Source organism: Coffea eugenioides, chromosome 11 (genome assembly GCF_003713205.1).
Source record: "Coffea eugenioides isolate CCC68of chromosome 11, Ceug_1.0, whole genome shotgun sequence".
NCBI classification, from domain to species: Eukaryota; Viridiplantae; Streptophyta; class Magnoliopsida; order Gentianales; family Rubiaceae; genus Coffea; species Coffea eugenioides.
In genome coordinates, this window is record NC_040045.1 from 47,277,017 (window position 1) to 47,304,152 (window position 27,136).

Sequence of the window (27,136 nt, forward strand, 5' to 3'; positions counted from 1 at the left end):
CTTTGTATCAAAAGCAACAATAACTTAAAAAGAAATTGTCCAAAACTACTAATAATGATTGATAGTTCCAACAATTCAAAAATTTACAAACTCTAAAAGGATTATGTTAATATTTTCTTCTCCAACTTTGAGGGAATATATATACCCAATAAAACACTATGTATAGTAGCCTATCATATTGATAAAACTATTGTAATAATGGCTTGTTAAATAATAAATATAGGTATTGAAAATTTGATTATTTTTATATTTGTGCTATATATTTTACAATTATTTTGGAAAGTACTATAAATATTATAAACTGAGGACATTTTAGGATGTTCATTTATATTTTTGACCAAGTCTAAGGTTTGTTACTAAATGTGTCAAATTAAGGGAGGTGATTGTAATTTTTGAAACTTTAGGGGAGCTCAGTAAAATTATTAGAAACCTCAGGGGAGGTTAAAGCAATTATGCCAGAATAAGATCAATTCTCAAAATAAAGAGTCAAACATTTTGGCTAACGTGCGTGGATTGGTCCTACGCGTTTTCGTTTGTTTCCATTTTCCTGTCTTTCTACTTCTGCTAAGCAAGGCCCCTGTTGGTAATTGCATTGTCCAGATCAAAGTTAATGGTATTGCAATTTCTATATTGCTAAAATTCTTTGTCGATTCCAGGCACCGGATCCAAATTCCGAATCCAAGTATCACTTGAGCTACATCTCTACTGAGCCTAAAATTTAATCTTACCCTGTATTCTGACGAGAATCACTGGAAAGAAAATGCTAAAAAGACGCAGAGGAAGTGTTGGTAAAGCCATGGCTATGCTGCTTTTCGGCCTCATTTGGTTATCATTTCTTGCAGATGTAGGGATTGTAGCAGCCCAAGATGAATGCTTGCCCACCCGGTGCGGCAACGGCACAGAAATCCGGTTCCCCTTCTGGCTAAAAGGGCATCAGCCGGATCGTTGCGGCTATCCAGGCTTTGAGCTAACTTGCTCTCCCAGCAACGCCACAGAGATGGAGCTCCAGTACCCGATTACGGCTTCAACCAACAATATAGTGATCCCTTTACGCGTTACACTTGGGATTTATGAGATTGATTACAAATCCCAGGTGTTGACCAGTGATAGAATTACTGTTCCTGAATGCCTCCCCAGGCAGGTTCCTCAGGTGAATTCATCTGCCTCGCCATTCGGGGTAGTTAGTGTCTTCAGTATTGATGGCTTCAGTTTGTTTAATTGTTCTACTTCTTCCAACAACGGTACTAGAATTCATTCCAGAATTGGATCGCCTGTTCCTTGCCTTAGTTCCCCTGCATTCCAAGTCCTTTACTTGGATTCCATCTATAGTATTTCTGACTTTGCGCAGCCATCTTGTGTAAAGATGTACAACATTTCTTATGTTCCAAAAGCTGTGTTTACTGGGCAAGAGCAATATGAACATTATAGTCCTTATGATTATGTTCGTCTCAATTGGTCCAAACCATCTTGTGCAAATTGTGAGGCAAAAGGGGAGTATTGCAGCTTAAAGATCAATGGCACAAATGATGAAACGGAATGTGTTGACATTCCTATCCAGCCTGGGGATGGTACTTGTCTTCATCGTGTATACTTTTCCATTCATGCTTCAAACTAATTTGCCTTGATATGTCTATACAGATTAAGACACACTTGCGTCAACTATTTAAGTAGAATAAGATAGTTTATGTCATAATTTGTAGATATGTTGGCACTTTTAGTTCTTGGGTATCAACGCCATATGCAGAATGGTTTGACCAGTGTGTTGCCTGTTATGTTGCAGGTTCATCCAACAAAAAAGCAATAATTGCCGGTGTAACAGTAGCTGTGGTCGTTGTATTCACAGTTCTCCTTGTGTTGTCTGTCGTTTTCATATCGGAAAAAAGAAAGAAAGAGGAGCAGAAAAAGTTTGAGAAATTTCTGGAGGATTACAAAGCTCTGAGGCCTATAAGATTCTCTTATGCTGATATAAGAAAAATAACATGTCAATTTAAGGAGAAATTAGGCCAAGGAGGTTATGGAACAGTGTACAAAGGAAAGATCTCTGATGATACATTGGTTGCTGTTAAGGTCCTCAGCAATTTTAAAGGGAATGGCGAAGAATTCATCAATGAAGTAGGTACAATTGGCAGAATTCACCATATAAATGTGGTTCGGCTGGTGGGATTTTGTGCAGATGGCTACAGGCGGGCACTCGTGTATGAGTTCTTGCCAAATGATTCCCTCCATAAGTTCATATCTTCCGGGAAGCAGCTGGTTCGTTGGGAAATGCTGGAACAAATTGCCATTGGCATAGCCAAAGGGCTTGATTATCTTCATCAGGGATGCAATCAAAGAATTCTTCACTTTGATATTAAACCACATAATATCTTGCTAGATCAGAATTTTAGTCCTAAGGTTGCTGATTTTGGCCTGGCCAAATTATGTTCGAAGGAGCAAAGCATAGTGTTCGTGACTGCTGCCCGAGGGACAATAGGCTATATTTCAGCTGAGATGTTCTCTAGAAACTATGGTAATGTATCTTACAAATCTGATGTTTATAGTTTCGGCATGTTGTTGCTTGATATGATTGGAGGAAGAAAGAACTTTCACGCTGGGGCAGATGATAGCAGTCAAATCTATTATCCAGAGTGGGTGTATAATCAACTGGAGAAAGGAGAAACCTTTTCAATCCAAATTGATGAAGAGAAAAACAGTAAAATATTCAAGAAATTGGCAATTGTGGGGCTTTGGTGCATTCAGTGGTATCCTGCTGACCGGCCTTCCATGAAAGCTGTGATTCAAATGCTGGAAGGAGAAAACTTGCCAATCATGCCGCCAAACCCTTTTGCTTCCTCAAAAGTTGGAAAGACTGATGGAAGCTTTTCCACTTGGGAGGGAGATAGCATTTCTGAAGCAATTGAGGGCAATTGTTAACCTTTTTTTTTTTTTTTCCTGTGGTAGTATATCGTTTACTAATATTCAGCATATATCAAATACATTCAGGCTAGAAAATGCTGCTTTCTTCAGAAATGTTCCCACTTCTGCTGTTAGAATTGTTTCTGATAGTGTTAGTTTAATCATAGCTGTGGAATGTGGAGGCTCCCTGCTATGGAATTCAAGTGTTTTGGACCTTTGGTACTGTGTAATGGGTGTATAGATGAGGATTTACTGATGTACATACGGCTGTTGTGCCTTGATTAATAAAAAGTTACTTTGCTAAAAAAATAAAGTCATCTTTTCAGTTCTTCGTTTACTCATAGCTAGTTTGGGAGTTTAGAATAGAAAAGAAAAGAAGAGAAAGGGTTAGAAAAGAAAAGAAAGGATGAGAAAGGATTTAAGTTTCTATCTAAGTTGTTTGGAAGTTTTAAAAAAGAAAAGAGGGTAAGTGGTTTTCTTTTGTTTGGGAGTTGAAAACAGATGAAAAGAAAAGATGTTCAAATAGGTTATTTTACAAAATTGTCCTTTTTGTAAATAAATGTGAATTAAGTAAGCTAAGGGACTCATCGGGAATTAAAAATTTTTGTATCATGATTTTGAAGGTAATATTGTCATATTGAAAAATTCACTTAAAGCACCGTCCCTTCCTTCCTTTTTCGCCCAACTTTGGGCGGAAAGTTTTCCAAATACACGAGAGAGAAGTGAAGTCTTTCCAAATTCTTTCTTTTCCTTCTCTTTTTGGCTTTCAAATGATGGAAAAAATTTATAATCCTTTCAAAACCTTTCTTTTCTATCAATTTCCTTCCTCCCAAACTAGCTATCAGTCTCTGGAATCATTCATCTTAGCTGCAAACAACATCTGGGAACTGTTCACAGTAGTCACCACTTACCAACGAAATATGTAGCAACAGCCTATCTTGTTCAAACTCCATCTTCTGATTGTATCGCAGGCAAAGCCCAAAAGATTAGTTTTTTTCAGAATCATGTATTGTAGGAGCCACCTTGTTTTGGACCCCATGACATGGAGGAAACACGAGGCCATTTCCTCTTGTGCAGGTAATAGAACCCTTCATAATTGACTGTCTCCTCCTAAATGGTCCATATTCATTTGTATGCTGACAACCTTAGCTACCCTAACATGTTATTGAGCTAAAATTGGATCCAATTGGGTTCGATGAACAGATGAAGTGATTACTAGCTGTTTGTGGGATCTGCTTCTTCTTCATTTTCTGGTTTTAGGTATTAATCTGTTCTTCTTCTTCTTCTTCTGCTTTTTTTTTTTTTTGTGAGGATCCAATCTTTTGATCTCAGGAATGCTACTGCATCTATTCTAATGCAACTGTCGGATTAGAATGGATTGCAATGCATGTATTCAAGTTATCTTTGTGAAAGAGGTAAAAGGAGTCGGTAGAAAGAAAAGTTAAGAATGACACAATAATAGAGCCAACATTGACCTTGTAATTTTCCTGGTTGCCTGTTCTTCATCTGCCGCTCCAGAAGCATTGGGGGTTTACAGCCTTCTTTAACAAGAGGGTAAAATTGGTTCGATGAATGTTGAATTTAACTTCCTTTTAATTTAGAAACCTGCAATATAGCCTCTTATGATTTCGATTAAATTAAAAATTGGATGAAAAGCGTTCAAATTAATTATCGTACGTGAAATGTCAATATTTCCTTTGTTATATGACCAAAAACACCTCTAAAAATATGACAAAAAAATACCTATAATAAAAATTTTTTGTATATATATTATTCAATAAAATATTTTAAAAATATATCAAAAATAGCTAATCCAAATCGAGTCACGGTGACATTGAGGAAGGCAAACGAGCCTTCTACAGTTCTACGTCTACATGGACACGACATCCGTACTACATTCATCAGAGTTAAATAAGCTAAAACCAAGGGGGTTAATTCCACTTTGTCCCCCCAAACTTTGGACGATTACCCACTTAAGTCCCTAAACTTCAAAATGGGACACTTAAGTCCCTAAACTTATAAATACCTTCCACTTAAGGAAAATTGTTAACAAATCTGAATGCCGTTGGTGGTCGAAGTGTCCCATTTTATGAGGATTTAGGGATTAAAGTGTCTCATTTTATAAGTTCAGAGACTGAAGTGGGAGGTATTTATAAGTTTAGGGACTTAAGTGTCCCATTTTGAAATTTAGGGACTTAAGTGGATAATCGTCCAAAGTTTGGGGGGACAAAGTGGAATTAACCCAAACCAAGGAGAGCACGTCCACTTTATTTATTTATTTATTTATTTTTATTTCTGTTTTTACTCGGTAAGAAGTAAGAACATTTTTTAACAGATGCTTCAAGGGATATTCTTATGCATATAACTTACCATTTCAATGCAGATTGACATTTATTTTTCTCTCTTTTATAATCAGTTTCCTAATTTAGCTTGATTTTGTTCAAAATGTTAACACCTCAATTAGTGGATGTGTTGGATACCTGTTACTCAAACTCTTATTTATAATATATACTCCCTCCATTCCTTATTAGATGACCTGAATAACTAATTCTCTTAGATTAAGAAAGTTGGTTATTTTCTAAAAGTCAACAAAAGATGTGTAATGGTAGAGCGTTGAGTTTAGTGTAAACTCTTTTGTTTTTCGAGTCACATTTTAGATTTCCAAAGTTGCTCTCGCAATCACTTAATTAACTTATGATATCTGATCATATGTTGCTTATATTGCTAACCATAACTAACTTTCAACCATAATCACTACAAACATTTTAACCACCAAGTACATCAAAATTTTATTTAAAAATTTTTAAAAGATCAAAGTTTATTCTTTTATTTATAAAAATTTTATACTAATTTGTTTCATATAAAAAAATGATTTTTCATAAATTGTGCACACATATCGAGTGCACCTTATCACCAGCATTAAATGAACATGGGACCTTTGTTGGTATTTTTTTTTGTCAACACAGGGGTGTCCGGGTTAATCTTTACGGGGTCCGACTAATCCCCTGCGGCCCGGGCCTTGGTGCCCCAACCCGACCCAAGCACGGTAAGTGCGCGGAGGAATCTAGTAGCGCAGGGACTCGAACCTGGGACCTAGAGGTTTACCAGGAGGAGGTGCTGCCGCTGGATCATTCACGCGAGAGCTTGTTGGTATTCAGTAATACACTACTGTACTTTGCATCTCACTGAATTCATTGACCAGGTATTCCTTGACCAGGTTCATTTATGTCACTGCTCACGTTTCACCAGGATTTATTGTACTCCCTCCGTCTCACTTTGACAGTTCTATTTCTTTTTTCACACAATTTAAAAAAAAGTAGTTAACTTTGTTGGAAAAGTAAATTTATAGATTGCTATTTTTCTAAAATACCTTCACATTAAATATGGTGCAATTTTATGGGAACTTGAATTGATAGTAAAAAAAGAATCAACTCTCATTAAATGGGATAGGTTTATAGTAACAACTAATTATATTGAATAAGGGTATTTTAGGAAAATTAAAATACAACTATATTCTTCAATTGGAAAGTGGACTACAATTTGGGACAGATGAAAAAGGAATACAGACTATCAAAGTGGGACGGAGGGAGTATGATGTGCACATATGGCTAAATCACAGAGACCTCCCTAAAAGATTGCTGTAATTGCAAAAACTCATCTTAAGATTATATTTGTGAAAGTAATCCTATAGTTTAAATTTCAACTTATAAAAGTACGAACGAAACTATTGTCATAGCATATGTTAGACAATATAACAAAGTTAAACAAAAGTGGTAGTTCGGATGACTAAAATAACACATACTCCTTCCGTCCCATTTTGATAGTCCCGTTTTCCTTTTTCGTCTGTTTCAATTGATAGTCCACTCTCCAATTGAAAAATATAGTTGTATTTTAATTTTTTTAAAATATCCTTATTTGATGTAAGTTGTTGTTACTATAAACCTATCTCATTTAATGAGAGTTGATTCTTTTTTACCATTAATTCAAGTTCCCATAAAGTTGTACTCTAATTAATGTGAGGGTATTTTAGAAAAATAGCTACCTAAATTGATTGTTCCAACAAAGTTAACTATTGTTTCTTAAAGAGAAAATGACCTGTTTCATCCCTTACATTTCGTAAAAATATTCTTTTCGTCTCTCACTTTTAAAATGAAGCAAATTCGTCCCTGACATTTAAAAATTAAAACTATTACATCCCTGAACCTAATTTTCAATCTGAATCAAACCATCTAATAACCCAGTAATAAATTTTGAAAATAGAATTGATAGATCATTCAGTCAATTTCATCATATTCATATGACATTTATTAATCCAAAAAAATAAAAATTATAACATAAAAGGCCATTCTTTGTTTTGGAATAGTAAAGTTTTTTTTTTTTGGATAAATCTTTTCATGCACCGTTAGTATATCTGCTTGCGAATCTAGATGTGTATCATAAATATAAAATTTGATGTTTAAATTTAAATTAAAATGATATGGCTATACATAAAACCATCAGTGTATATAATGATAATGTAGAAAAGATTAATCTTTCTTTTTTATGTTATAATTTTTTATTTTTTATTTTTAGGTTCATTAAATTTTACATGAATATCAAGTTGAGTTAACCAAGTGATCTACCAATTACACCCCCAAAATTTGTAATCAGGTTGATTGGTGGTTTGATTCAGATTGAAATTTGGGTTCAAGGATGTAATAATTTTAGTTTTTAAATGTCAAGGACGAAATTGCTTCATTTTAAAAGTGAGGGATGAAAAGAATATTTTTGTGAAATGTTAAGGATGAAACCGATCATTTTCCCTTTCTTAAATTGTGTGAAAAAAATCAGAACTATCAAAGTGGGACGGAAGGAGTATCACTCAAATTATCAGAGAATAGTCACTTCTTTTTTTTTTTTTTTGCCTTATCTCCGTGAGAGGTTGTGAATCTTACAAAAGAAAAATGAAATGACTTGAGAGTCCCAACCAATAAGTTAATAGTGATTGTCGCTTTCATATTGTGCATAAGGGGTTAAATGTGAGAGTCCTAACAATAATGAATTCTAAAAACAATTTTCAAGAATATAAACGTAAAAGACCAGAAATTGCATGCAATGATGCAGTGAAAATTGAAAATCTCCAATCCGGCAATCCCCCAAGTCTTCCCACAAAATATATTAGCCAACCATCACAAAAGTCTTCCCATTTCACAGTTCAGGAAAATGGCTTCAACCCAAGATGAACAAAACAACAAGTCAACCAACCGGGCATTGGAGCCGGATCTGGATATTCCAAACCAGCCTGGGCTTGAATTCGCCCAGTTTGCAGCCGGGTGCTTCTGGGGAGTGGAGCTGGCTTTCCAAAGACTGGAAGGTGTTGTGAAAACTGAAGTGGGTTATTCTCAGGGACACGTTGATAACCCGAATTACAAGTTGGTTTGTACCGGATCCACTAACCATGCTGAAGTGGTTCGGGTTCAGTTTGACCCTACTGTTTGCCCGTACACTAATTTGCTCTCTCTTTTCTGGGCTCGCCATAATCCCACCACTCTTAATCGCCAGGTTTCAAATGATTTGGCTTTCATATATATTTTTTTGTTTCATTTTCTGCTTTTTTTTTTAATTTGTTTGTTAGTTAATTTTTATTTAATTAATTCATATGAATCCTTTATTTTAGTTGAAGAAAAAGTTAAATTCCAAATTTAGTAATTATTTTCTGGTTTCTGTTTCAATTATGGATTTTTGGGCAGTGAATTTGTTTGTCAGAGGGGATTGGAACGGGAAAAAAAGTTCTTTTTTTTATTATTATCTTGGAACGGAAAGTTTCTTTTTGTTGTTTTTTTTTTTGCAAATTTTTTTGGTTTGAGTTTGAAACGAATAAATTTGACATGGGTTTGTTTTGTTCTATCTTCATCTTAATTATCATTTGATGTGATAAAAAATTTATTCTTGGCTTGGGCAATGATATGACCCAAATTTCTTGATTGAGGTATTCTTCACTTTGGTGCATATAGAATTTAGTAAGGGGGAAAAAAGAAAAAAGGGAATGTGAATTATTAAATCTAACAACAAAGAATGGATATCTCATTTTGACCCCAATTAATTCGCATGATCAAAACAAGGGCTTAATTTTCAGGTAACTGCATTAACTGTTAACTAGGCGAATACAAAATCTATTATTAACTGTTAATGCATTAACTGCATCAACAAAATCTGTGGGAGATATTTTCTAAGTTGGTTTACGGATTTTGGGTATAGTGGTGGAGATTAGAGGCAATGTTGAGCAAGATGCGAACTTCTTATTATTGTTGCATGGCTCAACAGTTTCAAAAAAGGTTGCCATAGAATTCACTTGACGAGCTGTGTGTGCTACCAAGGAGCAAATAATCCTCCAATGTTATCTTGTTTTGCCTACCGGCGAGTAGGTAATCCTCAACCAACGCTTTCGTGTTCTGGGCATTTAGCTAATGCTTGTACAGTGTTATTAGGAAAGGGTACCTAAAGCCTATTTGAGTGAGCTCCCCTATGGAGATTGATTAGATACCCTTAAAAGAAATGCAGAGGATGTATTGATGTCACCTGTGAGCATGGTTCAAAGTTGCAGTCGCGGCTGTGGCTCGGACCTTTCCACATTGGTCTCGGCATATTAGTTGCGGTCTTGGCGAGACACAAATTTTTAAAACATTTAATATTCTAGAAATTGTGAATAATATAAAAAAAATATGATAAACAAAAATAATAAAAATTAGCAAAAATAATAAAAATTCAAGTTGACTTGGGGTGATTCGGGACGACTCGACTGTTTCTATCCGTCTCGGCGACGTCTCGGCCGAGTTCTCGGTGATCCTTTATCTTGGAGTCATCTCATTCCGGTATTGTATCGGAGAGCTTCGTTCCGATAACGACTCGACCGAGTTGTCTTGGACTCGGCCGAGTCTTTGAACCATGCTTGTGAGAAGAATTCTTGGGAGGGCCATTTTGGTAGTATATAGCAAATTGATTAGTGCTAACTGACTAGGAATTTGATGATGGTTTCTCAACAAATAAGTTGTTTTTTGGATTAAAATGTTCGACAGTGCATGTCTTGCTTGTATCTTTCAATTCGGTTGCACATCCTTCAGGTTGCTTAAGTTACTTTGCTGCTTGATCTCTGTTAGGGTGGTGATGTTGGCACACAATACCGGTCAGGAATATACTACTATAATGAGACCCAGGCTCAACTAGCAAAAGAATCACTAGAAGAGAAGCAGAAGGAATACAAGGACAAGAGGATTGTGACTGAAATTCTTCCTGCCAAGACATTTTACAGAGCCGAGGAGTACCACCAGCAATATCTTGAGAAGGGTGGAGGGAGAGGTAACAAACAGTCTGCTGCAAAAGGCTGTAATGACCCAATCCGATGCTATGGTTGATGCAGGAGACATTGCAGGCATCATACTCGAATAAGGCTGTGAAGTAACACATTTCGTGATATGTTGCATTTATGCGATTAGACTTTTAACTCTACTTCACATTGCATGCTTCTATTATAACGTAAATGCTTTCAGCTTCTAAGTTTAAACCTTTGGGTCAACCTGTGATGTTTATCATAATCACCTATTGTAGCAAAGCCTGAACTATCATATCTTGGCTGCTTGTACTATATATAATATGGAGATGTCTCTTGCAGAACAACCAATTTGTTGGATAAAGTTTTATTAAGATTTGTTTGATTCGACTTGTGGAGATTCTGTGAGAATAGGGATTGATCGTTTTATTTTCCAAAAAATAAAATAATGTCTATTTTCCGATGTAGTTCATCGATCAAGCACAAGGAAACAGTTGACACCAGCTATAGTATATTGAGATCATTAGTATCCTTTTGGTCATTATATTTAAAGGAGGGTATGAGTAATTCTTTTCATCTAAAGACAGGAAATGCTCTTATTCAGCAAATTCAGTCATGGCTTTTCTTGAAGGGAAATAAAAGATATAGACAAGAGATAAAATTTTTATTGACCCATCAGTGTTCTTTCAATCTCAATACATCAGTATCACAATCACAGTGGAATCAGTACGAAGCGATTTGAAGTTTCAAAGTTTTAAGAGTTGATGAGAACTGCAACTAGGAGAGGAAAGCAATATTATCACTAGCTTTTCACAGTAAAAGAAACTATGCTGTGTTTAGAGTTCATCCTTAATCTCAGATGCATCAGCAGCTCCAACAGGATTGCTGGAAGAGTTTTTGATCGGATATGAGGGTTCCATGGCTATACCACAAAGTCCCTCTTTATCATCTATCCCGCGCTGCATCCTGATGTAGCCTTTCTCTCCCCATTCAGTTCCCCAAGAATTCCTCACAATCCAATATTTGGTTCCATCAAGTGTAGTTCCGTAGCCTACAATTGCCACCCCATGATCCAGTTCTGTTCCACAGTCTCCAGTAAATACTCCCTGTCATCGGAAACCAACAAATGTTAGATATTAATCAGATAAAATCCATAAAACCTCTTGTTTTTCTGAGTCTCTTCTCGTTTGCTATAGATATGTGAGATGCATCTCTAAATGTGATCTTTGAGACCTGGTCTCAAAGTACTATGAAATGCTGATGGTCTATTATGTAAGATATATGATTAAAAAAGGTTTACCTCAGAGTAGAACTGAAAATCAGAACCACCAGCATCTATGGCGACAGAAACAGGTTGGTTGGCCGCTGCTTTCAGAAGTGCATCCTCATCATTGGGAGGTACATCTTCATATCCATCGATTGAAACTACTGGCTGATGCAACTGCAAATTGAAGCATTGTGTTAACGAAAAAATATATAAGATCAGGTACATCTCAAGCTAAGCTATCAAATTAGTAGCTTTACAATTCAATGCCACAAACTTTACCTTCCGCGTATCACATCTACCATCCGCTGCCTTGTAGGGATAGTTTTGCTCACTGGTGATACCTCCCTGTTTCTTGATGAATTGGAACGCTAAATCCATCAGGCCTCCATTGCAACCTTGATTATCTGTGTTGTCACAATCGACAAGTTCTTGCTCCGATAATGAAACTAGCTTCTTTGTTCTGATATAGTTTATTCCCTCAACTGAAACCACTGTTGAAAATGCCCAACAACTACCTGTAGTAACATCATCAAGAAAGAATCTGCAATCTTAAGCATCATCATAACCAATTCCAGAGTTCAAATCTTAATTTGTAGCAATTTATAGACTGCATATATCAGGATATTTTTAACAGTAGTCTTACCACATTGGCCTTGATCCTTTATAGGAGTTACAGCACCTTTCTGCCTCCAATCAACAGAAGGTGGAGCACGATCATCGTTAGCATACATAAAAGTTCCATTGTCAGCTTTTTGTCCTCTGAGCAATCTGTGATGCTTAATCTTGGATCCAGCATAAAAGCTTCTGAATTCATGGTTAGTCAGGTCAGCAAACTTGTTAAGTTTCAACTTATAAGGTTTGTCCTTCTTGTTGAACTGATGGACATGGAGAACATTTGATTTGAACACGTTGAACCTCTTAAGCTTCTCATCAAGACTTGTGGAGTCTCTATGATGGCTTCTCCACCTCTCATACAAATCCCACAAACTCTCCTCAGTTTCTAACTCCTTTTCATGGAAGTCGAAACTCGATCCGATCTCAAGAACTAAAGCTAAAGAAAGAGTAACAAGCAAGAACTTCTTCATTTGCATTGAAATTGTACCTAGTGATCAACAAAGCGTACAAGTTATGATATGGCAAGTAAGTGACTGCTTTGTTTATATAGAAAACTTGATCTAAGAGATAGAAGGAGGAGGTATGGTTGAACGAGATAAGCTAATATTCCTCAATGATATCGACTCAATTGATTCCTTATGGGTAAGAACAGCCTAAAAATAATTATGATACTCTATGGTCAAGGACTCATGATAGGGCAGCATGAGAATGTTTAGTACAGAGATGGATGGAGGATTCCTATCCTATCCTATCCAGGTTGATTATACAAGCAAGCCTTTTTATAAGTTCATATGGTTAGTAATTTAAACACTTTAAGCAAGGAAAGAAGAGAAAAAAGGCTGTTCAGGGAATGAGCAGTTATGAACCTTGCATTGCGCGAGTAAACGGAATTCCTTCTCAACTGACTTCCAAGAATTGGGAACCTTTTTGGTCATAAAGTTTCCTTGTTCAAATTCTTGTGCTTTTCAACCTTTGCTAATGTCATAAGGGACTCTAGGGCCAAGGAAGGAGTTAAAATTTTGAGATTAATTTCCAAGGTGCAATTTCTATTTTCCAAACCATTCCTATAACTTTTCTAGTGAAAGCAATTCATTAAGTTTTGTCATTTGTGTGAATTTATCATTTCTTTTTTCATTGACATTGGTGTGAATTAGCTCAAAATTTGTTTCTATTGTCAAAGAATTTAAAAAGAAAGAAAAGAAAAAAAGCCCTTATGAAATAAGTATGGGGTAGTTGGGGTGGTGGACTTAGGGAAGCTAACACGCTATCATGTTGTGTGGTAGCGCAAGGGAAGGAGAGGTGACGAATATAGCGGTTAGTTACGTTGTTAGGGACTCTTATGCCACGCTTTCTTGCATAGTGGCGAAATAAAGCGTTATTAACTGCTACTTTTGCTTATCCGAATTCAGATATTTTTCTGCAACATTTTTCTCTAAAAAGAAATATGAACAATTCTTCTTTTGGGAACAAATTACATGACCATTTTTTTTTGGGCTTAGTTTCTCTTAGGTATAGGAGTTATTCCCATAAAGTTCTTCATTTTTCTTTCTTATTAAAAAATTATGGAATAACGAAAAATAAAATGATGGGAATAAGTGAAGTAAGAAAAGGAATGAAGAATGTGGAGTGAAAAGCTTAAAATATTTTGGCTGCCTTGGGAAAGGGTTATTTGAACAATTTGCTGGCCTTGTTCTTTATGGACTACTTGACTACGAAATATAAAAAAAATTATGTCTTATAAGGGGAAAAAAATAAATTCGCCTCCAATTCCCATCTAGAAATATGTTAACTGAAAAAATTTATTTTTTGCATTTGGAAGTCTAAGTATTATCTATTTACCTCTAAATATTATAACAACATGATTGAAGTTGACCAAATTTTTTAATACATATTTATGTATTAATTTAGTGAAAATTAAAAACTATATATTCTTAGACGTAGTATTTTGGGCACGAAAGTCGACTTGTTCTTAAGATAATCCGACTGATTAGGTCTGATAACTATTAACTAATCAAATGTAAACTCTATAAATGTGGATCATCTAAAGAAAAGTGTCATACTTAGAAAATTTTTTTTTTTAAAAAAAAACTTAGAACTTTAATAATGAATACTCCAAGCCAAAAATCTAAGACTTAAGGCCTTAAGGGTATCCTATCCTTACTCCTCTATCCATAATGTATTACTTTGTTTACTTCAACTGCACAAATCAAAAATGCAAACTTTGAGTTGATTTTCTTTGAAAAGATGAAGAGTCTTTAGTTTGATAAACAAGTTTTGCACTTAATAATGTCGTGCCCATGAATCCATTACCTTCGTGTTCTTTGTTGCGTTTGTCATGTTTCAACTGAAGCTTCTATCTGAGGATACCATGCAAAAAGATGGGATTACACCAAATTCCTCCCTCAGCTATGCATTAGGTTTTGCCAAAAAAAAAAGAAAAAAGGGAACAAGTTGCTTGTAGGACTTCTTTAGCGTGAGCTATGCTGGGGGGGGGGGGGGGGGGGGCAGGTTTCCCAATCAAGAAGGGGCAAGAGTTAAACTTTTTGTCAGTTACATGTATTTCTATCTATAGGTCTGATGATTAATATGCTTTCCTTGGTAATGAAAGGTGCAAAGTAATATAATTAGTTGCTTGATTCATAAGTGACATTTCTTTGGTTTAGTGATAAGTGTAAGCTTAACTGCCAATTAATAATCAACCTGCTGTATTTGTTTAGGTAAAATATAGCTAGAGTTGTCAAAATAGGTGATTCGAATGGTTTGACCGGGTCATAATTGAACAATGAGTATAACTAGGTCAAACCATTTATACCCATATATATATATATATGGGTATAAATGATGGGTATACATTTAATGAATGGGTGTAGGTATATCATTCAATTATCATTTATGAGTCACTTAAAATTCTACTTATTTTTTTTCTATTTTTTCGCATGTTGTTTCACAAGAAATAATGGTATTTTGTTGTTATTAAATTGGTAAGAAATTCAAATTTATTTTCTTAATAATCATCAAAAGTTGAGTTTAAATGTATAATTATTTTTAAATTAGTATAAGTGAGTGAATCGAGTCAACCCACTATGCACCAATTAAATGAATTTAATTGGTTATCCATTTTGATCCATTCAAAATTAATGAACAACAAACTTAAAAAACCCAATTTATAATAAAAAATTCTTTACACAGGAAGGGTAACGTACCTAACCCTTTCTCGATATTATGGTTACTCTATCACCAGTTGATCAACCAAGGAAAAATAAAAAAGTCAAACTCGGAAAAACGATATAATTCCGATAAGAAAGATAATTATACCAAGAATAGTGACGTAGAAACTGCATTGTGCTTGGGAGAAGAAACTTGACAAATGTACTCTCATATATATTCAGAACTAGGAATTTCAAACAATTTAAACTAAGCCGAATCCAATAACGTTGAAGAGGAATATTTTCCCCCTTTTTGTTTTTAGTGCTGATGCTATGAAAAGTTGGCTTTGACAGATTATGAATCTTTGTCGACAAGGCAAATTCCAATCAGAGTACACTAACTCATTAAAGTTGGCTTTACTTTAATGAGTGGTTTGAACAAGAAGGTAACAGCACCGGTGCATTGTGCTCAATATTAGCAAAAGATGCAACCATGGCAAGATCTCTGGTTGCTTGCAGCTTGGCGTTCCAAGTTCAGTCGATTTCGGGAGTAGCTTTGGCAGTCATTTTGTCATTGGCACTGTCTTGGAGACTTGATCTTGTAGCTGTTGCAATACAAACAGCTGCCATCCGTGCCTTTTATCTCAAGGCCAAGATGATGACTAGCATGTCCAAGAAAATGTTGCAATCACAAAACAGAAGCAATGAGTTAGCAAGTGAGGCTGTTGGAAACCATAGAATTATTACAGCATTTTACTCTCAGGAAAAGGTGATGACATTGTTCAAAGAAGCACAGATAGGTACGACCGTTGATTACCCCTAATCAGGAAATACTCCTAGGCACGACCGTAGGAATTAATTTTTTAATTGCATTAAAAACTAGAAAAGCCTAATCCAAATTAATAACACGCTACGAGAGTTATTTAAATCAGATTGCATGTTCCCCTAGTGTAAGAAAACACTAGTTGCCACTAATATTAACCAATTAAACAATTACGAATTTAATTGATTAAATTGACAAGAGATTAAAAAATTAAATTGCACATCGGGCCCTTGATATCCAATTAACAAAATAATCCCATGAAAATTCAAATAGAAAACATGCAAATATTAATAAATTAAGAAACACATGAAAATTAATTAGATCTCACAGATATTTGGGACTGCGTCTTCGCGTTGATCCTTGACTAGAGGAGAAAATTAGCCACGCCTCATAAGAAAATCTCCACGCAATTTAATTGAATTCAAAGACATAAACACTCGCTAATAATTTAGAATAAAACTTTGAATCTCCGTAGACTCTTTGAAGAAAAATTACATACCACACAACAAAAGAAGGAACAAGTTCCTTCTTACATAAAAGACTACCTATTCTCCTACAGAGCTTCTTTGGAGAGAAAACTAAAAACTAGTCTAATGTCTTCTAAATATATATATATATATAAAATAACATTGTATATATATATATATATATTATTTTTTTTTTTTTTTAGCCTTCAATTATGTTTTTCATTCAAAAAAAAAAAATCATAAAAATAAAAATAAAATCAAAATACAATTACTTCCCTTCTTAACATTCGGTTTAGTTTTTCAGCAATTCAATTTCTGAATTAAAAAGAAAAATGTAAGACCAAAAAACTATTTTTTTTTCTCTTTTCTTCTTTTTCTTTCCTTTCTTTCTTTCTTCTTTCCTTTCTTCTTCTTCCCCGCTGCCCGCTTCTTCTTCTTCCTCGCGCACTCCGCCTTGCTCTCTCCTCCTTGCGCGACCTCCACCTGCGCGAGTCACCAGCTCCTCCCCCGACTTCCATCGCCGCCAACCCAGCTCACCGCAGCTCCTCCTGAGCTCCCGCAGCTACCAGCTCGCCATCGACAGCCAACCCAAGCGTCTGCCGTCGCCGCAGCCTCAGTTCAGCCCAGCCACGCCACCAGCTCTTCACCCTCCTTGAGCTAGCTCATCTCCGTTTCCCCACCTATCTCGTCGACCTGCGCAAGCCACCACCAGTCCGCGTCCACCTCTGCTGCTGCTGCCAGCGCCGCCACCCCAGAGCTGTGCGCAATTCCTCCTCCCTGTCCATAGCTGCCGCCGACTGCAGCCTGAAGCCCACAGCAATCCAGCTCAACGCCATCTCCTCGTTGCTCGCACGCGTCGCACTACCAGCTTGCGTCGACCTCCTGCTGCTGTCACCAGCTCACCCAAGTGCCGCTCTCGCTTCCACTTCGCAAGCTCAACTGTCCGACACCCAAGTCATCTCGACACCACCAGCTCCACCGTCTGCCAGCTTGAGCTAGCTCATGCTAGCTAGCGCGCCTCCACCTGCGCGCACCACACAAGCCAGCGACCTCCATCATCTCCCTCGCAAGCTGCTCACGCCACAACTCGCGCGACCATCGAGTGACACCCATAGCCGCCGCCGTCGGTAGTTGGGTAAATTTATGGTCTCTTAATTTTATTTCAATTTCTTGATATTGATGGGATTTAGATGATTGTGAATTTGTTGGGTAAAATTGTTTGATTGCATTTGTGTACTGGAACCAGTGGGTTGGGTTTCGTCTGCTTGATACCCTTATTGCACTTTTAGTTGAGTAATTTTCTGGGTTGGTTTGTTAAATTACTATTGCCGTTGGTTGACTCTAGGTACCTTGTTTGGGAAGCATTCGGTTTTGTGATTTCAATTACTAAGCTCATTGGAGCACTTGCTGCTATTTTGGGTTGTATTTTCTGCATTTAACTAACATTTGGACCACCATTGCTTATTGTTTGTAATTGCTGCTTTGTCGAGGCTTTTGTCTAAACCTTGAGTGCCTCACGTTTCCATTTTCTTGATTGAGGTGGGCGTCTATGTTGCTTCATTACCTGTGAAGTGCACCAGTGGTACTGGTGTACGTATTGTGCCTACAATTGTTGGTTCTATTTGGTTGGCTGATGGTTTGAAAGCTAATTCCCTTTTGATTAAGTTGTTCACCAATTTCTGAACTACTGTTGATTCCCAACATCTGATTTCTTAAGTCACTTGCTAATTTTAGTAGGTTGAGTCCTGTATTTGACTGTCCAATTGGTGACAGTTGTTGAGCTTTTGGGGTGAGCAATAAAAAAAAAAAAATTTGTTATTCTCTGTGATTGTTGGAGGCCATCGATGTCATTTTCTTGTTGGTTCAATCTACTTGCTGTGCCAGGGTTCCTTGCATTGTTGACATTAGCTACATTTATTGGGCATTTGTTTGTTGCTTGGAGGCTGTTGTTCATTCATCTGGAGTGCTGTTTCTGCATCTGTTGGTCGCTTTAGTTTCCTGATTGGTTGGAGTGATAACTACCACCCATGGTGAAGCCACGGTTTTCCTCTCTAGAACACCTAGGACATCTCAAACACCCCAACCCACCATTCCCGCCTCTGACCCCTCGCACGACCCTTCTTCCTCTGGACGGAGGGCTCGCCTTGGGAGACAGAGAGGCGTCCATATTTCTGATCCTTCACATTTTTGTGGTAATTTGAACTTCACCAGAGCCGCCGACAAACAGCTATATGCTATTTGTTGCGAACGGCGAATTATTCCTTGCCGCTATCAGGACGCCACCACCTTAAGTCTTTTGAATATACTAGTTGACTTTGACCGCTTGATTAATGCAATCGGGTGGCGTCCCTACACATATATTGTTGACTGTTCGGCATTTATTGAGTTGGTTAGGGAGTTCTATACCACATTTGAGTTTAACATTTCCATTGGATACATAGTCTCTACCCCTAATGTCATTCATTTTCGATTAATGGGTCAAGAATTCCACCACTCCATTACTGATTTCAATCTAGTCTTTGATTTTATTGATAGGGCCTACGCCGACTCTCGTGAGTATGCCGAGAGTGCTTGTGACTACGTAGAGCCATTCTTCTCCCACTATAGCTATTTTTGGAAAGAGATGTCCGTGGACCGTGATCCTTACGACCCTAGGAAGTCCAAGAGCTCTTATCTCAAGGACCCGGCTTCTCGATACATCCAGCGTTTCTTGGCTTATAGTTTCTCAGGCAGGCGAGATAGCTCGGGCATTTTGTCTAAGTCGGAGTTTTTCTTTATTTGGTGCATGCATAATAATATTAAAGTTAATTTGGGGTGCTGGCTAGCTTCTCAATTCAAGTCTGTTTTGACTAAAAAGAAGCGCCCCTTGATTCTTGGATCATACATTACCCACTTGGCTATTAATTTGCATGTGCTTGATCTCTCTAACCATGATTTGCATGTAGCATGTCAAATGGAGCCTTTAGACATCCCTTGTTTACAGAAAATGGGCTTGGCTAGGGAGGGTGACAACGGGTGGGAGGTTCCACCACCGGGACCGTCTTGTATTCCCCCTCGTTCATCTTGTGCCCGTTCCTCCACTGCTAGCGGTGACCCCGGCCCTTCGACCTCCGCTCCACCTCCTCCAACCCCAAGGGCTGATGACTGGCACCAACTCCAGATGCGAGTTCAGAAACTGGAGGCTCAGGTAACCAATATTGATGCGAATGTGCATAGCATGGCGCAGAATTTGGCAGCGTTTATGCACCATGTGGGTGTTGAACCTCAATTTGCACCTAACCCGCCGCTGTTTTGATGACTTAAGGGGAGTTTCGTTGCCCTTTTTCTTATTTTTACTGTTTAATTGTCACATTGAGGGCAATGTGTGCTTTAAGTGTGGGGGGAGATTTGGATTTGACTGGTGTTTCTTTAATTTGCTGCTTATCTTACTGTTGTCTTGATGAACAAATATGGCAACTCACTCTTCTATTGCTAGTTGTGATTTATTCTATGAATTTAGTTTAGGTGGTAAGTAAAAGCATGTTATCTTGGTGAATATCATGAGTTTAATGATTTGGTGCAAATTGTGGTTAACTTGTTTAGGCAATATAAATATTTTACTAGCAATTGTTGTGTGAATTGGGCGATTGTTGATCTCAGTTCTCCATGTTAGGAGATGACGTAGGCTATGATCTTTAATTATCTGATATTCTGGTGCTTTAATTGTGATTAATAAAGGACTCTACTCCGCTAGTGTCGTCACCCAGTAACCGGGAGTCTTCACCACAAGTGTCGACTTTCGCGTCAAAAAGTGGCGATATCTATGAGTAGTTAGTCCTGAAGCTGTGAAAAGTTGAGTAACTGAGCTCTTTCATCTAAAAATGTCAGAGTTCACGTCAAAAGACTTGAATAGCTTGGGACTGAGCATTTATCTAAAAAAAAAATAAATAAAAATAAAAGAATTCTCAAAAAAAAAAGAAAAAAAAATGTGTAAGCTTATGATCATGTTGGCCTGCCGATCCTTGTTCTTCAATGTTGAGATTTTGGTTGTCAGTTGACCCAATTGCTAACTTTTGCTAGTTTAATATTTTGATTTCCTAAATGAGTTAACCATGAATTGGAGAGTTTATGATTTCAGGAGCTAACCGGGAGAAATATGTCTTGACACTTAGCTACTAAAACTTGATTTTGGGATAAACGCAACTTGGCAATAAATGAAATGAGAGTTAGCCATTGTTGAATTTAGTTGTTCTCATGCTTGAGGACAAGCATGATTTAAGTGTGGGGGGGATTGATAGGGTGTTAATTGTTAGTAATTGTATTGTTAATTCTCCTCTTTATCCTTGCCAAATATTGCTTTAATTGTCAACATATATTTATATTTGGCATTTGGATATAATTTCAGAAAGTGGAGCAGAAAAGTGCTAAAAAAGGAAACCTTCTTGAGAAAATTTCTCCACACCTGAAAGCTTCTAAAAGCTTTACACAATTGGTCCAGTGAAGACCAACGTCCATTCCTTTGCTGATGAAGAAGAATTGAATTTCATATCTCAATTCAGCGGGGACCACGTATGGATTGATTTAGAAAGTTTGTCCTGCTTTTGGAAGATATATTCATTGGCCATGATGGACATGTGACAATTGGATGTAACTTTCCAATTGCTTCCTACGTAGCTAGTCCCTTAAGAGACTAGTGCTCCAATAAAATAAGAAGGCACGAGATTAGTGGGCTTATGGAAAAAAAGCTATGAAGACTAAATGCTTGCATTTATATTAGACTAGTTTTCTCTCCAAGGGGGGAAATTGGACAAGTGCAGAAGACATTAGACTAGTTTAGACTAGTTTAGTTTTCTCTCCAAAGAAGCTCCGTAGGAGAATAGGTAGTCTTTAGTTTTCTTTTGTTGTGTGGTATGTAATTTTTCTTCAAAGAGTCTACGGAGATTCGAAGTTTTATGCTAAATTATTAGCGAGTGTTTATGTCTTTGAATTCAATTAAATTGCGTGGAGATTTTCTTATGAGGAGTGGCTAATTTTCTCCTCTAGTCAAGGATCAACGCGAAGACGCAGTCCCAAATATCTGTGAGATCTAATTAATTTTCATGTGTTTCTTAATTTATTAATATTTGCATGTTTTCTATTTAAATTTTCATGGGATTATTTTGTTAATTGGATATCAAGGGCTCGATGTGCAATTTGATTTTTTAATCTCTTGTCAATTTAATCAATTAAATCCGTAATTATTTAATTGATTAATATTAGTGGCAACTAGTGTTTTCTTACACTAAGGGAACATGCAATCTGATTTAAATAACCCTCGTAGCGTGTTATTAATTTGGATTAGGCTTTTCTAGTTTTTAATGCAATTAGGAAATTAATTCCTACGGTCGTACCTAGGAGTATTTCCTGATTAGGGGTAATCAACGGTCGTACCTTGGTTATCAATAAATTAAGGAAAAACTGGTCGTTAGAGTTTTTCGACGACTATAACTAACCTATTAATTAAATTAAGTGAACCCTTGTGCATCAATGATCGGATGAATGGACTGTATCTGCGTAGTTGTATCCTTGGCTAAAATTTATTTATTATTTATTTAATTGCCATTTACATTCGTATTAATTAATTATTTATTTTTGGTTAAATTGTTTAATTATTTTTAGTTTTAATCTGATAAAAATCCCCCGTGTCTCGAATTTGAAAAGAATCGAATTTTTTTTCCAATCCCTGTGGATTCGACCCTGCTCACTACTATACACAGAAATAGTAGTGAGCAGGGTCGAATCCACTGGAATTGGAAAAAAAATTCGATTCTTTTCAAGTTCGGGACACGGGGGATTTTTATCAGATTAAAACTAAAAATAATTAAATAATTTAACCAAAAATAAATAATTAATTAATACGAATGTAAATGGCAATTAAATAAATAATAAATAAATTCTAGCCAAGGATACAACTACGCAGACACAATCCATTTATCCGATCATTGATGCACAGGGGTTCACTTAATTTAATTAATAGGTTAGTTATAGTCGCCGAAAAGGTCTAACGACCAGTTTTTCCTTAATTTATTGATAACCAAGGTACGACCGTTGATTACCCTTAATCAGGAAATACTTCTACGTACGACCGTAGGAATTAATTTTCTAATTGCATTAAAAACTAGAAAAGCCTAACCCAAATTAATAACACGCTACGAGGGTTATTTAAATCAAATTGCATGTTCCCCTAGTGTAAGTGATAAGAGTTTATTTTACGTATTTTTAGTGTGTTTTATTAGTTAATTTTGGTTTGATTATTTAGTTTAATAACTAAAATAACTAAGGTTTTGGTAAAAAACTACATTTTATGTTAAAATGGCTAAACATTGCATTTTATGGATTTTTATGGGAAAAACTTCATATTTTGTAGGTTTAATGATTCAATCATCAAATGAAGTGCATTGAGAAGATATTTGGATGATTGAAGATGGATTAAAATGGTGAAAATAAAATATGAAGTGTAAAAAGGAAAAATGCAATTTGAATCAAGAAAAGTCAGGTTTTGACAACTCTGACACGTTTTGGTATTTTGACTATATCTGGAGCTACACTGATCGGATCAAGGTGATCTTGGTACCATTTTGAAGCTAAGAGATATATCTACATTTGGTATGAAGACATCAAAGTCCAGTTCAGCCATTTTCATAGTCCAAAAGTTGAAATACCGAAATTCAACTCAGCTGTCCAAAGTGAAAAACAGAGCTCTGACCAGTGTTTAGTATTTCGATCATATCTCAGGCTACAAAGCTCAGATTTGGATGATTCTTGAAGCATTGGAAAGCTAACTCAAAGGGCTACAACTTTGCTGTTTTACACAAAAGCCAGTTCAGCCTTTATGATAGAGAAAATTGCAGTTGAAGTAAGGACAAAGTGAATACGCGAGTACACAAAACGTGACTTGTAACCGCGTTTTGTGTAGGCGCGTTTTCTGGCCGCAATTCTGCAATTTTGCTCAGTCAATTCTCTTGTGCTCTAACCACTTTCCAGCTACAATCTGCAAGAGAATTCGGTGCACATGCTTTAGAAGACAAAAGGGCAAGAAAGTTGGCATATTTTCAAGTCAAAAACAATGGCTATTGACTATCTTAACAATTTCAGATTTGGAAATCAAATGCAGCAAATTTGGACCAATGGAAAAGGAGCTTTTGGAGCAGTTTTATATAGGGAGCAACCAGGACATGCAGAGGGATGATACGGGAGAAGCTTGGAAGTGCAGAAATGTAGCTTTTCCATTCTCTTAGTATTAGTTTAGCTTAGTATAGAGTAGTATAGTTCATCCATTCTTGTTTATTATCTAGATTAGGATGAAGATGGAGGATGAAGAAGGCAAGGAAGAAAGCTCATGTGACAAGGGTTGTATTCCTTCCAAACTCTTTATTTTTTGTATTTGATTCCAAGTTTAGTTAATATACAAGTTCTGGATTTTGTGTGTAATATGTGTTTTTAAAGTTTATACCTTGGGTTGGGTTGAACTTTCTATGATTGTTAGTGTTTATTATTTGGTTATTTGATTGCTATGATTTGAGCAAGTTATTTAGTATTTTAGCTCTTTAAATCATGATTAATCTGGTACCATTAATTGTGATTATCTAAGGTGTTATTTCTACAATGAAAATTGAGATTTAACATTAGTTCAAGAAGTGCTAAACATAGGGAGTACACTCACGAAAGTAGAGGTGCACCTATGTGGTTTTTAGTGATTCATTTCATGTAATTTCACTGAAAAAATGAACTTGTAGCTAATTTCATAACCATGAGAATAGGTATGGATTAGTTATAAGTATAATTGATTCACTACGAAAGTAGGATTCAAATGCATAAGGAAATTACACCATAATTAGCCTAGATGTAGTACTCAATGATCCAAATATAACACTTGCATGAGTAGTTAGGGATACCACAACCTAAGGAGCTTTTATTTGTTAATTTCTTGTATAAGTGCAGTAGGTTAAATTTCTTATCATTCATTGATAGTCTAAATAATAGAGAAGCTTTAGTAATACCGGTAATTGTTCACTCTTCCTTGTGGGATCGACCCGATATATACCCTAAACTACTAGTTGATCTGTATACTTGCAGTGAACGGGTGTAATTCGGTATTTTTTAGCTTGCATGTATGTAAAATACCCGTCAGTAAGAAAACACTAGTTGCCACTAATATTAATCAATTAAATAATTACGGATTTAATTGATTAAATTGACAAGAAATTAAAAAATCAAATTGCACATCGGGCCCTTGATATCCAATTAACAAAATAATCCCATGAAAATTCAAATAGAAAACATGCAAATATTAATAAATTAAGAAACACATGAAAATTAATTAGATCTCACAGATATTTGGGACTGCGTCTTCGCGTTGATCCTTGACTAGAGGAGAAAATTAGCCACGCCTCATAAGAAAATCTCCACGCAATTTAATTGAATTCAAAGACATAAACACTCGCTAATAATTTAGAATAAAACTTTGAATCTCCGTAGACTATTTGAAGAAAAATTACATACCACACAACAAAAGAAGGAACAAGTTCCTTCTTACATAAAAGACTACCTATTCTCCTACGGAGCTTCTTTGGAGAGAAAACTAAAAACTAGTCTAATGTCTTCTGCACTCGTCCGATTTCCCCCCTTGGAGAGAAAACTAGTCTAATATAAATGCAAGCATTTAGTCTTCATAGCTTTTTCATAGCCTTTTTTCCATGAGGCCACTAATCTCGTGCCTTCTTATTTTATTGGAGCACTAGTCTCTTAAGGGACTAGCTACGTAGGAAGCAATTGGAAAGTTACATCCAATTATCACATGTCCATCATGGCCAATGAATATATCTTCCAAAAGCAGGACAAACTTTCTAAATCAATCCATACGTGGTCCCCGCTGAATTGAGATATGCAATTCAATTCTTCTTCATCAGCAAAGGAATGGACGTTGGTCTTCACTGGACCAATTGTGTAAAGCTTTTAAAAGCTTTCACGTGTGGAGAAATTTTCTCAAGAAGGTTCCCTTTTTTAGCACTTTTCTACTCCACTTTCTGAAATTATATCCAAATGCCAAATATAAATATATGTTGATAATTAAAGCAATATTTGGCAAGGATAAAGAGGAGAATTAACAATAAAATTACTAACAATTAACATCCTATCAGGCCTCAAGAAAGAGAGTCACAAACAATATTAGTATGCTGGTCTAGGACTATTCACCTCAGTGTTTCTTGTATCAACAAATGTGGCATTACTTTTCTGGGATGTAGGCAAACTCATTAACCGTGAAAAGATATCATTCAAGTTTTTTTTTGGCAGCATATTTCATCATGATGTGAGTGGGAAAGGTTATAGCAGAGGCTGGAAGCATGACAATGGATCTATCAAAAGGAACAGATGCACTGAAGTCATTCTTCATGATTTTGAAAAAGCTGACCAAGATGGAACTTGAGGATCCAGATGCCATTATCCTTTCAAATTACATGGAAGAATAGAACTAAAAGACGTGGATTTCTTCTATTCAACAAGGCCAAAGCAGATGGTCTTAAACAATCTGAGTTTAACAATTGAAGCAGGGGAAGTGGTTGCTTTGGTCGGTCAAAGTGGCTCCAGAAAATCAACCATTATCAGAATGATTGAAAGATTCTATGACCCTGCAAAGGGGTCAGTTGAAATAGATGGAATTGATATAAGTCATATAATCTGAGAGCCTTGAGGTCACAGATTGCCTTGGTTGGTTAGGACCCTTGCCTTTTTGCAGGAACTATCCATGAAAACATCGCTTATGGAGCAGAAGGTGCGACTGAAGCTGAGGTTGCTGAGGCTGCAACTCTTGTAAATGCCCATGAATTCGTAAGGTTGGTTTATATGATACCATTTATCATTTGATCAATCTATTTCTTACTATTTTTTATGCTTACTGATTTCAATTAACAGTTCAATGCAGATGATTATCAAACATCCTGTGGAGAAAGAGGAGTGCAGTTATCAATATCATCAGGACAAAAGCAAAGGATAGCTATTGCTCGTGCAATGTTGAAAAGGCCAAGATTTTCCTGTTACATGAGGCAACAAGTGCATTGGATGTTAAATCAGAAAATCTTGTACTAGATGCCCTTGACAAGACCATGACTGGCAGGACTGTGTGATTGTGGCTCATAAACTATCTACAATTCAAAAGGCAAACAAAATTGGCGGAGAGGGTTCTGATGATCAATTGCTTGCAAAAGGAGAAAATAGGCCTATTATACACTAGTAAAACTCCAACACCAGGCTGCAGCCAAATAAAGAGCCACCTAGCTAGCTAGGCTGAGGAGGTCATGGTGAAAGAATCATCTGAATCGAGAAGTTGGGTGCTTTCGTTTCATAGTTACTTTTCAAGTTGAAGTAATATTCAAAACCAGCAAGGAGAAGAAAATTTTTAACTCTTTCAATAATTCCATACCATCTTGTAACTTTTGTCTACAAATTTTACCTATATATAACAAGCAAAGAACAAAATTTGTCAGTCTTAATTTAATCATTCATGTTTCATATTTGACAAATTTGTCTCACTATCTTTACAGAAAAAGAACATCCTTTTTATCTGTATCAATAGGCATGAATCCAATGAACCAAATGTGA

The 27,136-nt window shown here is 36.3% G+C and overlaps 4 protein-coding genes and 1 pseudogene across 4 annotated transcripts; 4 read left to right on the forward strand and 1 right to left on the reverse strand.

Moving 5' to 3' along the window:
• Positions 1-611: 611 nt before the first annotated feature.
• LOC113753642 (rust resistance kinase Lr10-like) lies at positions 612-3,224 on the forward strand. The gene is made up of 2 exons (XM_027297846.1): positions 612-1,568; positions 1,781-3,224. The coding sequence occupies exons 1-2, from the start codon at positions 761-763 to the stop codon at positions 2,911-2,913; spliced, it is 1,941 nt and encodes a 646-aa protein (XP_027153647.1). The 5' UTR covers positions 612-760; the 3' UTR covers positions 2,914-3,224.
• Positions 3,225-7,965: 4,741 nt separating this feature from the next.
• LOC113751351 (peptide methionine sulfoxide reductase-like) lies at positions 7,966-10,565 on the forward strand. Its single transcript, XM_027295329.1, has 2 exons — positions 7,966-8,436; positions 10,032-10,565. The coding sequence occupies exons 1-2, from the start codon at positions 8,098-8,100 to the stop codon at positions 10,284-10,286; spliced, it is 594 nt and encodes a 197-aa protein (XP_027151130.1). The 5' UTR covers positions 7,966-8,097; the 3' UTR covers positions 10,287-10,565.
• Positions 10,566-10,889: 324 nt separating this feature from the next.
• On the reverse strand, positions 10,890-12,678 carry LOC113754165 (vignain-like). Its single transcript, XM_027298519.1, has 4 exons — positions 12,112-12,678; positions 11,748-11,983; positions 11,502-11,642; positions 10,890-11,307 (listed from the first exon to the last, which is right to left on the reverse strand). Exons 1-4 carry the CDS (start codon positions 12,557-12,559, stop codon positions 11,038-11,040), a joined length of 1,095 nt encoding a protein of 364 aa, XP_027154320.1. The 5' UTR covers positions 12,560-12,678; the 3' UTR covers positions 10,890-11,037.
• Positions 12,679-15,722: 3,044 nt separating this feature from the next.
• Positions 15,723-16,052, forward strand: LOC113752760 (putative multidrug resistance protein). Its single transcript, XM_027296826.1, has one exon. It carries the CDS (start codon positions 15,723-15,725, stop codon positions 16,050-16,052), a length of 330 nt encoding a protein of 109 aa, XP_027152627.1.
• A 9,999-nt stretch (positions 16,053-26,051) lies between these two features.
• Positions 26,052-26,875, forward strand: LOC113752761 (annotated as a pseudogene).
• Positions 26,876-27,136: the final 261 nt, after the last annotated feature.

Bases quoted from the DNA above. Each gene is read 5' to 3' on its own strand.
- LOC113753642 (XM_027297846.1), top strand. From the start codon at position 761: ATGCTAAAAAGACGCAGAGGAAGTGTTGGTAAAGCCATGGCTATGCTG. The intron at 1,569-1,780 runs GTACTTGTCTTC...GTTATGTTGCAG, and splicing joins TCCTATCCAGCCTGGGGATG to GTTCATCCAACAAAAAAGCA.
- LOC113751351 (XM_027295329.1), top strand. From the start codon at position 8,098: ATGGCTTCAACCCAAGATGAACAAAACAACAAGTCAACCAACCGGGCA. The intron at 8,437-10,031 runs GTTTCAAATGAT...GATCTCTGTTAG, and splicing joins CCACCACTCTTAATCGCCAG to GGTGGTGATGTTGGCACACA.
- LOC113754165 (XM_027298519.1), bottom strand. From the start codon at position 12,559: ATGCAAATGAAGAAGTTCTTGCTTGTTACTCTTTCTTTAGCTTTAGTT. The intron at 11,984-12,111 runs GTAAGACTACTG...ATGTTACTACAG, and splicing joins AAAGGATCAAGGCCAATGTG to GTAGTTGTTGGGCATTTTCA. The intron at 11,308-11,501 runs GTAAACCTTTTT...TTCCGATGACAG, and splicing joins ATTTTCAGTTCTACTCTGAG to GGAGTATTTACTGGAGACTG.
- LOC113752760 (XM_027296826.1), top strand. From the start codon at position 15,723: ATGGCAAGATCTCTGGTTGCTTGCAGCTTGGCGTTCCAAGTTCAGTCG.